This window comes from Bufo gargarizans, chromosome 3 (genome assembly GCF_014858855.1).
Source record: "Bufo gargarizans isolate SCDJY-AF-19 chromosome 3, ASM1485885v1, whole genome shotgun sequence".
In the NCBI taxonomy this organism is placed as follows: Eukaryota; Metazoa; Chordata; class Amphibia; order Anura; family Bufonidae; genus Bufo; species Bufo gargarizans.
In genome coordinates, this window is record NC_058082.1 from 423,685,872 (window position 1) to 423,700,866 (window position 14,995).

Sequence of the window (14,995 nt, forward strand, 5' to 3'; positions counted from 1 at the left end):
GAGATCTCTGGACCCATGTGAGGTACAGGGCTGGTTCTAGCTTTGTTAGAAAGATTGTCCTGTACTATATGAATGTACTATCTGATTTTTTTTTTACATTAGTCATGGGAAAACTTCTTTAAAGGCGGATTTACACTGCCTGATACTTGGGCAGATTATCGGGAATTAATGTTCCTGTGACAATCTGCCCGTGTAAGACATCGATCACCCAATGAACAAGCAAAACGCTTGTTCACCGAGTCATCCCGTCACTCATGCAGGCCCCACCGATCATACTTTTGCTGTCTAAACAGCGATCTGCTGCCCAAAAACCATGATTTTGTATGGAAAAAAATAGCGTTTGCAATAGCGATCCATCATCCTCATACAGTCCTCGTTCAGTTTCCTTCACTTAATGAAAGTGGACTACCTTCTCAGTGACAGTGACCTCCACACGGGCCCGTCCCCCTTAACAGTGTCCTTTACTGGATCGGGGGCAAGTCCTTTTGAACAGCTCACTCTAAGACAGCAGCACTGTACTGTGAGTGTGAGCTGCAGGGAGAAAGTAACCCTTCCTCCCACCCCTGCAGCTGACAGAAGTTGATTTTTACCTTCATTTTTTTCAATCCCTGTTAGCTGAGGAGTGAGGGCACCTTATTGGCTCATTTGCATACCAAATAAACAGGATTTTCAGAGGATAAAGACATCTATTGCTGGAACAAAAGGCACATCTTGAAATAAGGTACTAAGTGCTATTAGGCCATGGCTTTACATCAATAGCAGTTATCCTGGTGACAGATTTCCTTTAAAGCTCTCCTACAGCAGTGAAGATAAATGGCTGGGTTGTTATGGAAACCTGAAGTTAAACTGTATGTTGAGACTGGAGGACCTGCAAGCTTCTATTGGCTGATAAGGGTCATGTGACCAAGCTTCTATTGGCTAATGCATTTTTTTGGGAATAGCTCAAGAACGGTACATCCTAGAGAGCTGAGACATGGTCTAAAACCTTCCCGGACACCTGATGCACCTGTGTGCCAAATTTTGTGATTGTAAATGCGATGGTGCAGATTCCTTTAGCGGACATACATATTCACTCAGCTTTATATATTAGATATCTACTAAGTTATTCAATGAAATCCAGCTCTTTAGAACCACCTGCTGTTTGACCTTTTTCTAATTTCTCTGTCCTGCTCTGAGATGGAAGCACATGCTCAGTTCCATTATTCAACTGCCACTAGCTGCATCACAGGACCTCTGAGAAAGGACCCCCCCCCCCCTTCCACCAAGCTACCAAGTTGGAATTAAATTAGAACAATTGAAGCAATGAATGGGGATATCTCTAGATCCATGGGATGACAGCAGCAGATTATTGGGAAGGTATAACAATCTGCCGCTTGCTGGTGGAGGAGACTGCCGCATATACATACAGCAATCTCCTTCACAGTATGTGGAGGAGTGATCGCTAATGCCATCGCTCTACTGACTTGTTTGCCAACAGCAGTGCCAACAGTACATTTACATCACCAGATAACTAGTGAGCATTCCTATGAACACTTGTTAGCGATCATCTTTAAAAGCTATGTACATTTTTTTTATTGTACTCATTTTGAGCTAAAAATAATTTTTCAATTAGTCTTTGTTAAATATATAGAACCCTTTTTTCTGTCCAGAGCTCTAGAAGCACCCTGTGGATTTTCTCCCCCCCCCCCCCCACCCCCCTTGATCATAAGAGTGCCCTGATCATAAGAGTGTGCTCACCCAGGACCAGAGAAGCAATGAAGGCAGTGGAGACACTGCTCGCACATAACAGCACAGCATGTTCTATAAGGAAATGGCCATCTGGGATCCAGCCAAAAATAACTGCTGCAATAGAAGCCAGGAAACCTACAACCGTTGCTTGTACCTAAGACGAGGAAAACATAAGATACAGTTAGCCAGCATGAAATGTCTCAATTCAAATAAAACCACCAAGCAAACTCGTTATGCCCAACATTTATTTCGCGTTGTAACAGCTGCAACCAAGGCAGAAGAACCTTTAGACAGGTTTGGTGTAATCCTGATTTTAAAGGTGTTGCCCAGCCATTAAATTGTGTTGAAAATGCTAAAATACGGTAAGTAATATTCACCTTACTGATCCCCCGCTGCTCCCATTCCAATGCGTTCCAGGATCCTTGCCAGTATCTGTATTTCCTAACCCCTCCTGACAGACTTGTGACGATGCACTGGTGACCAGTTATGGCAGTAACTCGTCCAAGTGGAGAGGTAGCAGGAAGTAGAGACTGCCAAGAGGACTCGGGAAGTGACCGAAGAAACATCAGGGGATCTGTGCGGTACTTATTTTATTAAAGGGTCAATGCGCTTCAGAAAACTTTTGAGATGTTATAGGGACATATCAAAAGTTTTGATCAGTGGGAGTCTGAAAGCTGGGATCCCCACGGATCCCTCGAGGAGAGAAAAGCGCTCATTTAGTAAATTTTCTCTCCACGCTGCAGGACAGGAAAGTGAGAAGGACTCAAAAGAAAGTCTACAGTCCAGTCTTGCTTCTTCCCCCTTGTTCTAGAGATTGTAAGGGTCTCCACACTCAGACCCCGCACTGATCAAAACGTTTCTGAAAACAATGAACGTTTCATATAAAAAGCATTCTCAGTGTTTTTTAATGGCTGGACTTCTCTTAACCCTTCAGGTTTTTAACATATTTTCTCTTACTGGATTAAATCCTGTCACCACTCCTGCCTGTTTTAATAGCTTCATACATTCCCCATGTAATAATTCTGGATCATCTATTCTTATGGCTCTATGATGTGCCATTGCTTTATTATTTCTACTAGAAGTTATGAATGAATTACTAGCAGTCTGCAGTAAGGGTCCAGAGGGGGAGGTAACCAGTTGGGGGGGGGGGGGGGGGGTGTACCTGCACAGTCTGACAACGCCAGCACTGATTGGATAGAGCGAGTCTGTGCAGGGACACCACCGTGGACCATTACTGCAGACTGCTAGTCATTAATTCATAACTTCTAATAGAAATAAAGGAATGGCACATCATAGAGCCATAAGAGTAGATGCTCCAGAATTACTTTTACATGAGGAATGCATGAAGCTATTAAAAACAGGCAGGAGTGGTGAAAGGTCTTCTTTAATGTTCATTACAGGGGTATTCTGTCAGCCCCTCCCTCAGCTGCCCAAACATTATAGCTGAAGACCAGTCCAAATATCCAGCGTGTACTGGGTCTCCTGACAGCAGATGTTTGAAGGGAGAGGGGGTGAGGAGGATTGGGCATGTTTGATACCATACCATTTACTTCGTACAGCTGGGTGATAATTTTCAACAGCTGCTGACCCCCCCCCTTCCCCCCATTCTTCTCCACTGAATAATTATTGAGGTTTGGGTTCTTTGTGCCTTGCAGAAACTTCTCTAGGACATTTTGCAGGCACCACACTAGTGCTCTTAAGTACAAAGAAGGCAGTCTGCATCTAGTATTAAACAAATGCATTTCCAGGTTTGTAAACATGCGGTAGGTATATATTATCCAGTCTAATAGGTTTGATTGCAGGACCTTTTAAACCTTTGTTTAAAAAAAAAAATGAATGACAGCGATTTCCTTAGATCACGTGTCTGAAATGGCATTGGATTAAAAAACAAATATCCGCCCCCTTGGCTAGGACCCACCCTCTTTGGATAAGCATAAAATAGAACGTAAGGGATCAGGAGGGTCTTCTCACGAACACACCTGGAAAAGGCAGAAGACTGACAGCAGGATTATCTCCTGTTCAGTTTTTTCATTATGCTTGATGTTGCTTTGACATTTTCAACCTTACAAAGAGTATGGCCATTATACTTAAACAGATCAAAATAGCATACCACAGCCTACCTGTATCAGTGCCATATTACCAACAATCATTGCCCACTTTTCTTTGGCAGTTTCCATTTGTCCAATGTTGGCCTAAAAAACAAAAAACCCACAACATTAAGACTACAACATTTAATGGAAGCAAACAGTTTGGGTTCAGAACATATATGGTAAGCAGGTTCTTGAAAAGGAACATTTCTATCAGAGAATTTGGTAATTTTTTTAAAACAATATTTACAGAAAACAGCGGAGGATGTGGCTAAGGAGTAGCGGCAGTCTGCCACATTACCACAGCCCCACAACAATCTGCCGTGTCCGTCCTCCTCTCACTTCGCTCCATTACCACACACGGCTGATAGCTTATCAGCTGTATGCAGGATGGTAACTTATTACAGCCAGTCGGGTCAGGAGGGCTGAGAGAGATCTTTAGCTAACTGCACTGAACATCTGATGTATCCCCTCCCATGGACTCTGTGCTAGCAGCAGAGCTGCCATTTTTTTTACCCGATGCTTGATCCTTAGAGAAAACAAGACATTATAAATAATTAAAGCCATTTAGGAAAGAGTTTAAAATGAAGTAATATTTGTGATTTCAGTAATTGTATTTTCTTAAAGGATAACTGTCACACTTAGACCCTAATTTCAATTTTCATATATGTAGTTACTAATAACATGATATTCCAGAATCAGTTACTATTAGACTGACTTACCCCATATTTAAAAAGATTCAGCCCTTAGCAACCAGTCTGCATAAAACTGCAATCTCACTATTCAGTTAAGATGGCCGCCACTGCCCTCCCACTGAGGCTAATCTAGCCTGCCCTCACTAGCCAGTAACAATAGCCCCCCAAAAGTGTCAGTAACCAGAGCCCTCCCCCCCTAAAGGGTTAATCTCCTGCAGCACAAAGGGGTCCTCTTACCACATGTTGCTTTCATTTATACACTGAGCAGATGGCAGATCTCCCTTCCCTGCTCTGCGCTGATTTGGCTCTGCATTCTCCAGTTCTGCTGAGTGAGGGAGCGTCTGCCAAGCGCAGAGACAGGGAGAAGTGCACACAGCCCAGGCACTGTTATCAGCTGCTGAGGAGGACCTGGCTTTAATCATTTACTTACAGTCCCTGGCTGTCTGTAATCTGACCTTGCAGGCTGCATGCTTCTGCGTCCTATGTCCTTCAACACATAGACGGACCATGCCTAGCAACCTGATTATAAGCACAGATAAAAGCAGGCAGTACAGGGAACAAAACGGTGGCATTAAGGGGTAATTGAATACACAGTGAAAAGCTGAAATAGGGCCAAGGAGATAATCACCACAATCCAATACTCAAAAAAAAAAAAGTGATGACAGTTATACTTTAACCACCTCAGGACCGCCGTACGCAGGATTGCGTCCTGCCGGCGGTCCTGCTCTTCTGGGTGGACGCATATACGCGTCCTCCCGCGAGAGCCGAGATTTCCTGTGAACGCGCGCGCTCACAGGAACGGAAGGTAAGCGAGTGGATCTCCAGTAGGGATCGACCGATTATCGGATTTACCGATATTATCGGCCGATATTCAGGATTTTGAACGTTATCGGTATCGGCATTTATTTTGCCGATATTCCGATAACGTCCTGGGAACACAGATCGCGCTGCTGACAGCGCTCTCCGTGTTCCCTCAGCAGCAGCACAGGGGAGAAGGAGCAGTGTCTCCTCCCCCTGTGCTGCTGCTGCCGCTCCAGCCAATGGGAGGACAGGGGACAAGAGGGGGGGAGGAGCTATGGCCACTGCGCCACCAATGAAGCTTAATCTCACATTAATTCATATACAGGAGGCGGGAGCTGCAGAATCACATAGCTGGCTCCCGACCTCTATGAGCTGTAGCTGCGATCTGCGGTAGTTAACTCCTCAGGTGCCGCGGATCGCAGCTACTGCTCATAGAGGTCGGGAGCCGGCTATGTGATCCTGCAGCCAGCTCCCGCCTCCTGTATATGAATAAATTAGAGATTAAGCTTCATTGGTGGCGCAGTGCGCCCCCCCAAATCAGTCATTCATGGCGCAGTGCGCCCCCCCCAAGCCCCCCAGTATCAGACATTGGTGGCGCAGTGCGCCTCCCCCCCAAGCCCCCAGAGTATTAAGCATTGGTGGCGCAGTGCGCCCCCCCTCCCCCCCAGTATTAAACAGTGGTGCGCCCCACCCCACCCCAGTCGCAGTGCGCCCCCCACAGGATTCCCTCTCCCCTGCTCCTCCGATCGGAGCCCCAGCAGTGTAATGCTGGGGCTCCGATCGGTTACCATGGCAGCCAGGACGCTATTGAAGCCCTGGCTGCCATGATAAGCTCCATGCTACTGTGTGCACAAAGCACACAGCAGCAGGGACAGTGTGAGCTCCTATTCACCCTGATAGAGCTCTATCAGGGTGAATAGGACAAGGGTTCTAGTCCCTAAGGGGGCTAAAAGTTAGTTAAAAAAAAAAAAAGAAAGTAATTAATAAAAATAAAAACACCAAAATATTAAATATAAATGAAAAAGAAAGATTTACAAAAGAAATAAAAATACACATTAACAATAAACATTAATTTTCAGCAGATTTGTGGGAATTTTAATTTTTTTTTCAAAAATGAAAATTCCCAGAATATCGGTATAAAATTATCGGCTATCGGCCTGAAAGTTCACAAATTATCGGTATCGGCCCTAAAAAATCAATATCGGTCGATCCCTAATCTCCAGCCTGCCAGCGGCGATCGCTCGCTGGCAGGCTGGAGATCCGAATTTTTTAACCCCTAACAGGTATATTAGACGCTGTTTTCATAACAGCGTCTAATATACCTCCTACCTGGTCCTCTGGTGGTCCCTTTTGTTAGGATCGACCACCAGAGGACTCAGGTAGGTCAGTACAGTAGCAACAAACACCACACTACACTACACCCCCCCCCCCCCGTCACTTATTAACCCCTTATAAACCCCTGATCACCCATGATCACCCCATATAAACTCCCTGATCACCGCCCCGTCATTGATCACCGCCCCGTCATTGATCACCCCCCCCGTCATTGATCACCCCCCCCGTCATTGATCACCCCCCCCGTCATTGATCACCCCCCCCGTCATTGATCACCCCCCCCGTCATTGATCACCCCCCCCGTCATTGATCACCCCCCCCGTCAGGCTCCGTTCAGACGTCCGTATGATTTTTACGGATCCACGGATACATGGTTCGGATCCGCAAAAAGCATACGGACGTCTGAATGGAACCTTACAGGGGGGTGATCAATGACAGGCGGGTGATCACCCATATACACTCCCTGATCACCCCCCTGTCATTGATCACCCCCCTGTCATTGATCACCCCCCTGTCATTGATCACCCCCCTGTCATTGATCACCCCCCTGTCATTGATCACCCCCCTGTCATTGATCACCCCCCTGTCATTGATCACCCCCCTGTCATTGATCACCCCCCTGTCATTGATCACCCCCCTGTCATTGATCACCCCCCTGTAAGGCTCCATTCAGACGTCCGCATGATTTTTACGGATCCATGGATACATGGATCGGATCCGCAAAACACATGCGGATGTCTAAATGGAGCCTTACAGAGGGGGTGATCATTGACAGGGGGGTGATCACCCTGATCACCCCCTGTCATTGATAACCCCCCTGTAAGGCTCCATTCAGACGTCCGCATGTGTTTTGTGGATCCGATCCATGTATCCATGGATCTGTAAAAAATCATGCGGATGTCTGAATGGAGCCTTACAGGGGGGGTGATCAGTGACAGGGGGGTGATCAGTGACAGGGGGGTGATCAGGGAGTCTATATGGGTGATCACCCCCCTGTCATTGATCACCCCCCTGTCATTGATCACCCCCCCCTGGTAAGGCTCCATTCAGACATTTTTTTTGGCACAAGTTAGCGGAAATTTTTTGTTTGTTTTTGTTTTTTCTTACAAAGTCTCATATTCCACTAACTTGTGTCAAAAAATAAAATCTCACATGGACGCACCATACCCCTCACGGAATCCAAATGCATAAACATTTTTAGACATTTATATTCCAGACTTCTTCTCACGCTTTAGGGCCCCTAAAAAGCCAGGGCAGTATAAATACCCCACATGTGACCCCATTTCGGAAAGAAGACACCCCAAGGTATTCCGTGAGGGGCATATTGAGTCCATGAAAGATTGAAATTTTTGTCCTAAGTTAGCAGAAAGTGAGACTTTGTGAGAAAAAAACAAAAAAAAAAAAAAATCAATATCCGCTAACTTATGCAAAAAAAAAAAAAAAAAAAAATTCTAGGAACTCGCCATGCCCCTCATTGAATACCTTGGGGTGTCTTCTTTCCAAAGTGGGGTCACATGTGGGGTATTTATACTGCCCTGGCTTTTTAGGGGCCCGAAAGTGTGAGAAGAAGTCTGGGATCCAAATGTCTAAAAATGCCCTCCTAAAAGGAATTTGGGCCCCTTTGCGCATCTAGGCTGCAAAAAAGTGTCACACATGTGGTATCACCGTACTCAGGAGAAGTTGGGGAATGTGTTTTCGGGTGTCATTTTACATATACCCATTCTGGGTGAGAAAAATATCTTGGTGAAATGCCAACTTTGTATAAAAAAAAATGGGAAAAGTTGTCTTTTGCCAAGATATTTCTCTCACCCAGCATGGGTATATGTAAAATGACCCCCCAAAACACATTGCCCAACTTCTCCTGAGTACGGCGATACCACATGTGTGACACTTTTTTGCAGCCAAGGTGGGCAAAGGGGCACCTTTCGGATTTCGCAGGCCATTTTTTTACACATTTTGATTGCAAGGTACTTCTTACACATTTGGGCCCCTAAATTGCCAGGGCAGTATAACTACGCCACAAGTGACCCCATTTTGGAAAGAAGACACCCCAAGGTATTCCGTGAGGGGCACGGCGAGTTCCTAGAATTTTTTATTTTTTGTCACAAGTTAGCGGAAAATGATGATTTTTCTTTTTTTTTCTTTTTTCCTTAAAGTCTCATATTCCACTAACTTGCGACAAAAAATAAAAAATTCTAGGAACTCGCCATACCCCTCACGGAATACCTTGGGGTGTCTTCTTTCCAAAATGGGGTCACTTGTGGCGTAGTTATACTGCCCTGGCAATTTAGGGGCCCAAATGTGTGAGAAGAACTTTGCAATCAAAATGTGTAAAAAATGCCCTGCAAAATCCGAAAGGTGCACTTTGGAATATGTGCCCCTTTGCCCACCTTGGCAGCAAAAAAGTGTGACACATCTGGTATCGCCATACTCAGGAGAAGTTGGGCAATGTGTTTTGGGGTGTCATTTTACATATACCCATGCTGGGTGAGAAAAATATCTTGGTCAAATGCCAACTTTGTATGAAAAAAATGGGAAAAGTTGTCTTTTGCCAAGATATTTCTCTCACCCAGCATGGGTATATGTAAAATGACACCCCAAAACACATTCCCCAACTTCTCCTGAGTACGGCGATACCAGATGTGACTTTTTTGATGCCAAGGTGGGCAAAGGGGCACATATTCCAAAGTGCACCTTTCGGATTTCACCGGTCATTTTTTACAGATTTTGATTGCAAGGTACTTCTCACACATTTGGGCCCCTAAATTGCCAGGGCAGTATAACTACGCCACAAGTGACCCCATTTTGGAAAGAAGACACCCCAAGGTATTCCGTGAGGGGAATGGCGAGTTCCTCGAATTTTTTATTTTTTGTCGCAAGTTGGTGGAATATGAGACTTTGCAAGGAAAAAAGAGAAAATAAATAAATAATCATTTTCCGCTAACTTGTGACAAAAAATAAAAAATTCTAGGAACTCGCCATGCCCCTCACGGAATACCTTGGGGTGTCTTCTTTCCAAAATGGGGTCACTTGTGGCGTAGTTCTACTGCCCTGGCAATTTAGGGGCCCAAATGTGTGAGAAGTACCTTGCAATCAAAATGTGTAAAAAATGGCCTGCAAAATCTGAAAGGTGCACTTTGGAATATGTGCCCCTTTGCCCACCTTGGCAGCAAAAAAGTGTGACACATCTGGTATCGCCGTACTCAGGAGAAGTTGGGGAATGTGTTTTGGGGTGTCATTTTACATATACCCATGCTGGATGAGAGAAATATCTTGGCAAAAGACAACTTTCCCCATTTTTTTTATACAAAGTTGGCATTTGACCAAGATATTTTTCTCACCCAGCATGGGTATATGTAAAATGACACCCCAAAACACATTCCCCAACTTCTCCTGAGTACGGTGATACCAGATGTGTCACACTTTTTTGCTGCCAAGGTGGGCAAAGGGGCACATATTCCAAAGTGCACCTTTCAGATTTCACCGGTCATTTTTTACACATTTTGATTGCAAAGTTCTTCTCACACATTTGGGCCCCTAAATTGCCAGGGCAGTATAACTACCCCACAAGTGACCCCATTTTGGAAAGAAGACACCCCAAGGTATTCTGTGAGGGGCATGGTGAGTTCCTAGAATTTTTTATTTTTTGTCGCAAGTTAGTGGAATATGAGACTTTGTAAGAAAAAAAATAAATAAAAAATCATCATCATTTTCCGCTAACTTGTGACAAAAAATAAAAAGTTCTATGAACTCACTATGCCCATCAGCGAATACCTTAGGGTGTCTACTTTCAGAAATGGGGTCATTTGTGGGGGTTTTCTACTGTTTGGGCATTGTAGAACCTCAGGAATCATGACAGGTGCTCAGAAAGTCAGAGCTGTTTCAAAAAGCGGAAATTCACATTTTTGTACCATAGTTTGTAAATGCTATAACTTTTACCCAAACCATTTTTTTTTTGCCCAAACATTTTTTTTTTATCAAAGACATGTAGAACAATAAATTTGGCGAAAAATTTATATATGGATGTCGTTTTTTTTGCAAAATTTTACAGCTGAAAGTGAAAAATGTCATTTTTTTGCAAAAAAATCGTTACATTTTGATTAATAACAAAAAAAGTTAAAATGTCAGCAGCAATAAAATACCACCAAATGAAAGCTCCATTAGTGAGAAGAAAGGGAGGTAAAATTCATTTGGGTGGTAAGTTGCATGACCGAGCGATAAACGGTGAAAGGAGTGTAGTGCCGAAGTGTAAAAAGTGCTCTGGTCATGAAGGGGGTTTCACCTAGAAGTGGTTAATTCCCGGAGTACCCCTTCAAGTGAGGCCATTTGCGATGTTAAAAAAATAAAAAAAATCTGATGAGATAGGACAGGAAACAAAATGCAGTGTGATATCCAGAAAACATTTCCCTTATTTAAAAAAAAAAAAAAAATCCTAATATTCACATATAGGCTGTTAATATTTGATACATTTTTTTATGGCAATGTAGAAGCAGAAAAAGGGGACATATTAGCTTTTACTGTAAACGCTACCATTGAGGCTTGTTGAGGAAGGGTTGAGATATATGCATGCAAATTAATTATATTATATTCTATATTACACACACACACACATAATGGGCACATTATAGGATGAGGTGCGCAGATGTGCCCAACATCTGCTCTTAGTATTCCACAGGGGCTCATTGTGGACCCTGTGGGGAATATGTGCCCCCTTATATGTTCCTTTTCTACATATGTGCTCCTTTATAGTTAGTATTAGAGTCCCCTTATAGTATACCCCCCATATCCATAGGCCCCATTGATGTCCCCCGATTCACCTGAAACCAGAGGTATCCGTGTGAATGTGCCCCAAGCATTCACACTGATGCCATATGGCTAATTGCATCAGAATGACTGGACAAGAGTCCGGTCATCCTGCCTGCTTTAAAGAACTCAGATTCAATAGAATCGGAGTCCTTTGTATTAATTATCTCCAGCACCGCTGGAGATAATTATGCATAATAGGAAGAGGGGACAAACTTCCCCTCCTCCTATTATGTGCATTCCGGCAGCACGATTACCATCGCACTGCCCGGAATGCAAAGTGTTACAGGTGGGAGATCCAAGGCCTCTACCGCCTGTCAGTAAGTGGCGCAGCCCAGACGCGCTCGTGCAGGGACGCGCAGGCTGGCGCAGTGACGTCATCTCACTGCGCCGGCCCACGTGTCCCTGATGGTGGCGCGCACCAGTGTGGGTGGTGCGGGCCGCCGGACAAATATTCGGCGGCCCCTGCACTGGTCAGAAAGAGCCAAGTCGTCCCCCACCGAGGACCCACCCCTGGACAACGAGCATAATCCTGGAGGGCCGAGTACCACTATCCCACCAACAATCCCATTTTCCCATACCTATCCCACCAACGATTGCCTTACTGATTAACCCCTATACCCTATCCCACCTATCCTGATCCCATATTCCCACTTTAACCCCTGGACCCTGTAGGAACATCCCATACTCTTGTGTTACCCCTTTTACCCCTGTATCCCTGTGTCTGGCCTGCATTAACCCCTGCAGTGCCACCGTTTAGCCTTCGTTCATAGCCAGGTTGGGTGGGCCGTTAGTGTGCGTTTTGTTATTTAGAGTTTGTAGGTGGAATTTGGGATTGTATAGTGTAGTCAGTACTGTATTGCGTGTGTAGTGTACTGTAGGTATTAAATATCTTGTATATTTGTACTGTGTAACGTGTGGTTATTAGTTCAGTAAGGCGCATGCAGCTAGTTTAGCGGGTAGTGTAAAGCAATGGAATAGTGCGTTATTATAAAGGTATAAATAGGCGGAATCATCAAGAGATGGACTCTTCCCATTTATGAATATTAATTGATATTTGCACAAATATTGGTAATATTCTCCCCTTACAAGGCTAGTTTCACACTAGCGATAAAATTGTCCCAGGCACAAATGACTAAGGGACAGGGATCAGCCCGTTTCTGGAATCCACGCAGAGATTCGGCCAGACAAATACCTATGCAAGCAGCAGTTTGCTGGGCTGAATCCCGGCACTAATGTCAGAAAAAGGACGGGTCCCCAACGTGTTACATTATAGTCAATGGGCTCCAGCGAGGAAAGGTAGTATCCAGTTACCCTGCCAGAACAGTCTGCCATACAATTTTAATTGCTATTGTGAAACTAACCTAATAATTGTAGTCCTTTGACATTCATAGTCACATGATCAATAAGGCAGGCCATTAACTAAGGGCTTATGCACACAAACCTATTTTTGCGGGTCAGATGCAGACCCATTAACTTTAGCACAAAGTGTCTGCCCTGCAGCCCCCCCCAAAAAAAAAAAAAATTATATATAAAAGAGGGCAGGGTGTTCCGTGCCGCAAAATGCAGAACACACGTGGCTAGATCCATGTTTTTCGGCAACAGCCGTGTACATGAGCCCCAATAATGCTTGGAAACATTAACTTCAATTCCAGCTTCTGAAAAGTACGTTAGTTCTAGCATTCATAATACATTTTTTGCTTGTAACCAGGGGCTGGAGAAGATCCAGCAGTCAAGGTCCATATCGGAACCAATGACAAAGGTAGGTAAGTAGAGCGTCCTTAAAAATTATTTTAGGGATTTAGGTCACAACTAGCTAAGGGTAAGAACCTGAAAAGGTAGTGTTTTCTGAAATACTGCCTGTACCACAAGCCACACAAAGGCAGCAGGAGATTAGGGAGGTTAACAAGTGGCTCAAGAACGGGTGTAGGAAGGAGGGGGTTGGGTTGCACCTCAATGGAGAAGGGGCAGCTGTGTTAGGGGAGAAGATGGCTAGAAGGTTGGAGGAGTGTTTAACCCAGGTATGTCCAAACTGCAGCCCTCCAGCTGTTGCAAAACTACAACTCCCAGCATGTCCTAATAGCTGTAAGCTATCCAGGCATGCTGGGAGTTGTAGTTTTGCAACAGCTGGAGGGCCGCAGTTTGGACATGCCTGGTTTAACCACTTCCCATCTGGGCCATTTTCCCCATTCCTGACCAGGCCTAATTTAGCAAATCTGATATCTCACTTTATGTGGTAACTTTGGAACGCTTTTAGTTATCCAAGCCATTCAGAGATTGTTTTCTCGTGACACATTGTATTTCACGATAGTCATAAATTTTAGTCAGTATATTTCACCTTTATGAAAAAAAAATCCCCAAATTTACAATTTTCTAAATTTCCATTTCTCGGCTTTTAAAACAGAAAGTGACACCTCAAAATATTTATTACTAAACATTCCCCATATGTCTGCTTTATGTTGGCATAGTTTTGAAAATGTCATTATATATTTTTTTTAAGACGTCAGAAGGCTTAGAAGTTTAGAAGCAATTCTTAAAATTAGGAAAATTGCCAAAACCCACTTTCTAAAGGACCAGTTCAGGTCTGAAGTCACTGTGGGGCCTACATAGTAGATACCCCATAAATGACCCCCATTGTAGAAACTACAACCCACAAGTTACTTAAAAACGGTTTTACAAAGTTTGTTAACCCTTTATGCGTTCCTCAAGAATTAAAGGGGTTGTCCGGGTTCAGAGCTGAACCCGGACATACCCTTATTTTCACCCAGACAGCCCCCTTATTTTTTGTTGGCCACTGGCGGAAAATGAGAGCACCAAGACCGCAAAAAATACCACTAAATAATTTATGATATATACCCATATCAGGGTCATTTGAGTGCGTCTGTTGGACATATGTTCCGTTGCCCACAGATGCACCCTCATACGGCGCTTATATATCAATAAGCCTGCTTTGTCCGTATTTTTGTATCTGTAGGTTCACAGAGTGCGCCTGTACAATATACATATTTCTGTCCGGCGCTCTCTGTATATTCTATCTTTTTTCATGCATGTCGTTTATGGCAGCATTTGAGCAATGATATATAGTAAAATAACAGCACTTCCTAGGTTGTAGCGTAATCATTGGAGCCAAGTTGCCAGTGCAATGGTCTTATTGACATAGCACAGACACGAATACTGCCCCATAGAAGCTGCACACTGGACCCTGGCAACTATTTTGCGCACGCGTGGCCTGGATGTATCCATTCATGCCACGATACTATGGGATATTACATCGCGTAATGCGCGTGTGCCATTGCGCATGCCCGGCGTCTACATGGCGTGCGGGTATGACGCGCAAAGTAAGGGCAAACGTCATCATTGGCAGCCGCCATACCAGGCGACGGCTGACGTCATCATGACGCGCGACGTGCCGACATCTCAGCGCGATGCTTCAAAAGAGAGGACGCGTTTGCACCAAGACCAGGTAACATTCATGCCTGCGGCACCAACCTGTGCACCATAAGAAGAGAGGGGGCGCTTCCATCTGTCCTCCTTTCCATCTTTACT

General features: G+C 44.5%; 1 protein-coding gene across 1 annotated transcript in view; it reads right to left on the reverse strand.

Moving 5' to 3' along the window:
• The window catches only part of SLC41A1 (solute carrier family 41 member 1), a 54,880-nt gene that overhangs the window by 14,202 nt on the left and 25,683 nt on the right, over positions 1 to 14,995 (reverse strand). The window contains exons 4-5 of the mRNA XM_044286280.1: positions 3,849 to 3,920; positions 1,738 to 1,882 (exon numbers count right to left, since the gene is read on the reverse strand). Of these exons, the coding sequence (XP_044142215.1) occupies positions 1,738 to 1,882; positions 3,849 to 3,920 (217 nt within the window). The remainder of the gene's footprint in view (positions 1 to 1,737; positions 1,883 to 3,848; positions 3,921 to 14,995) is intronic.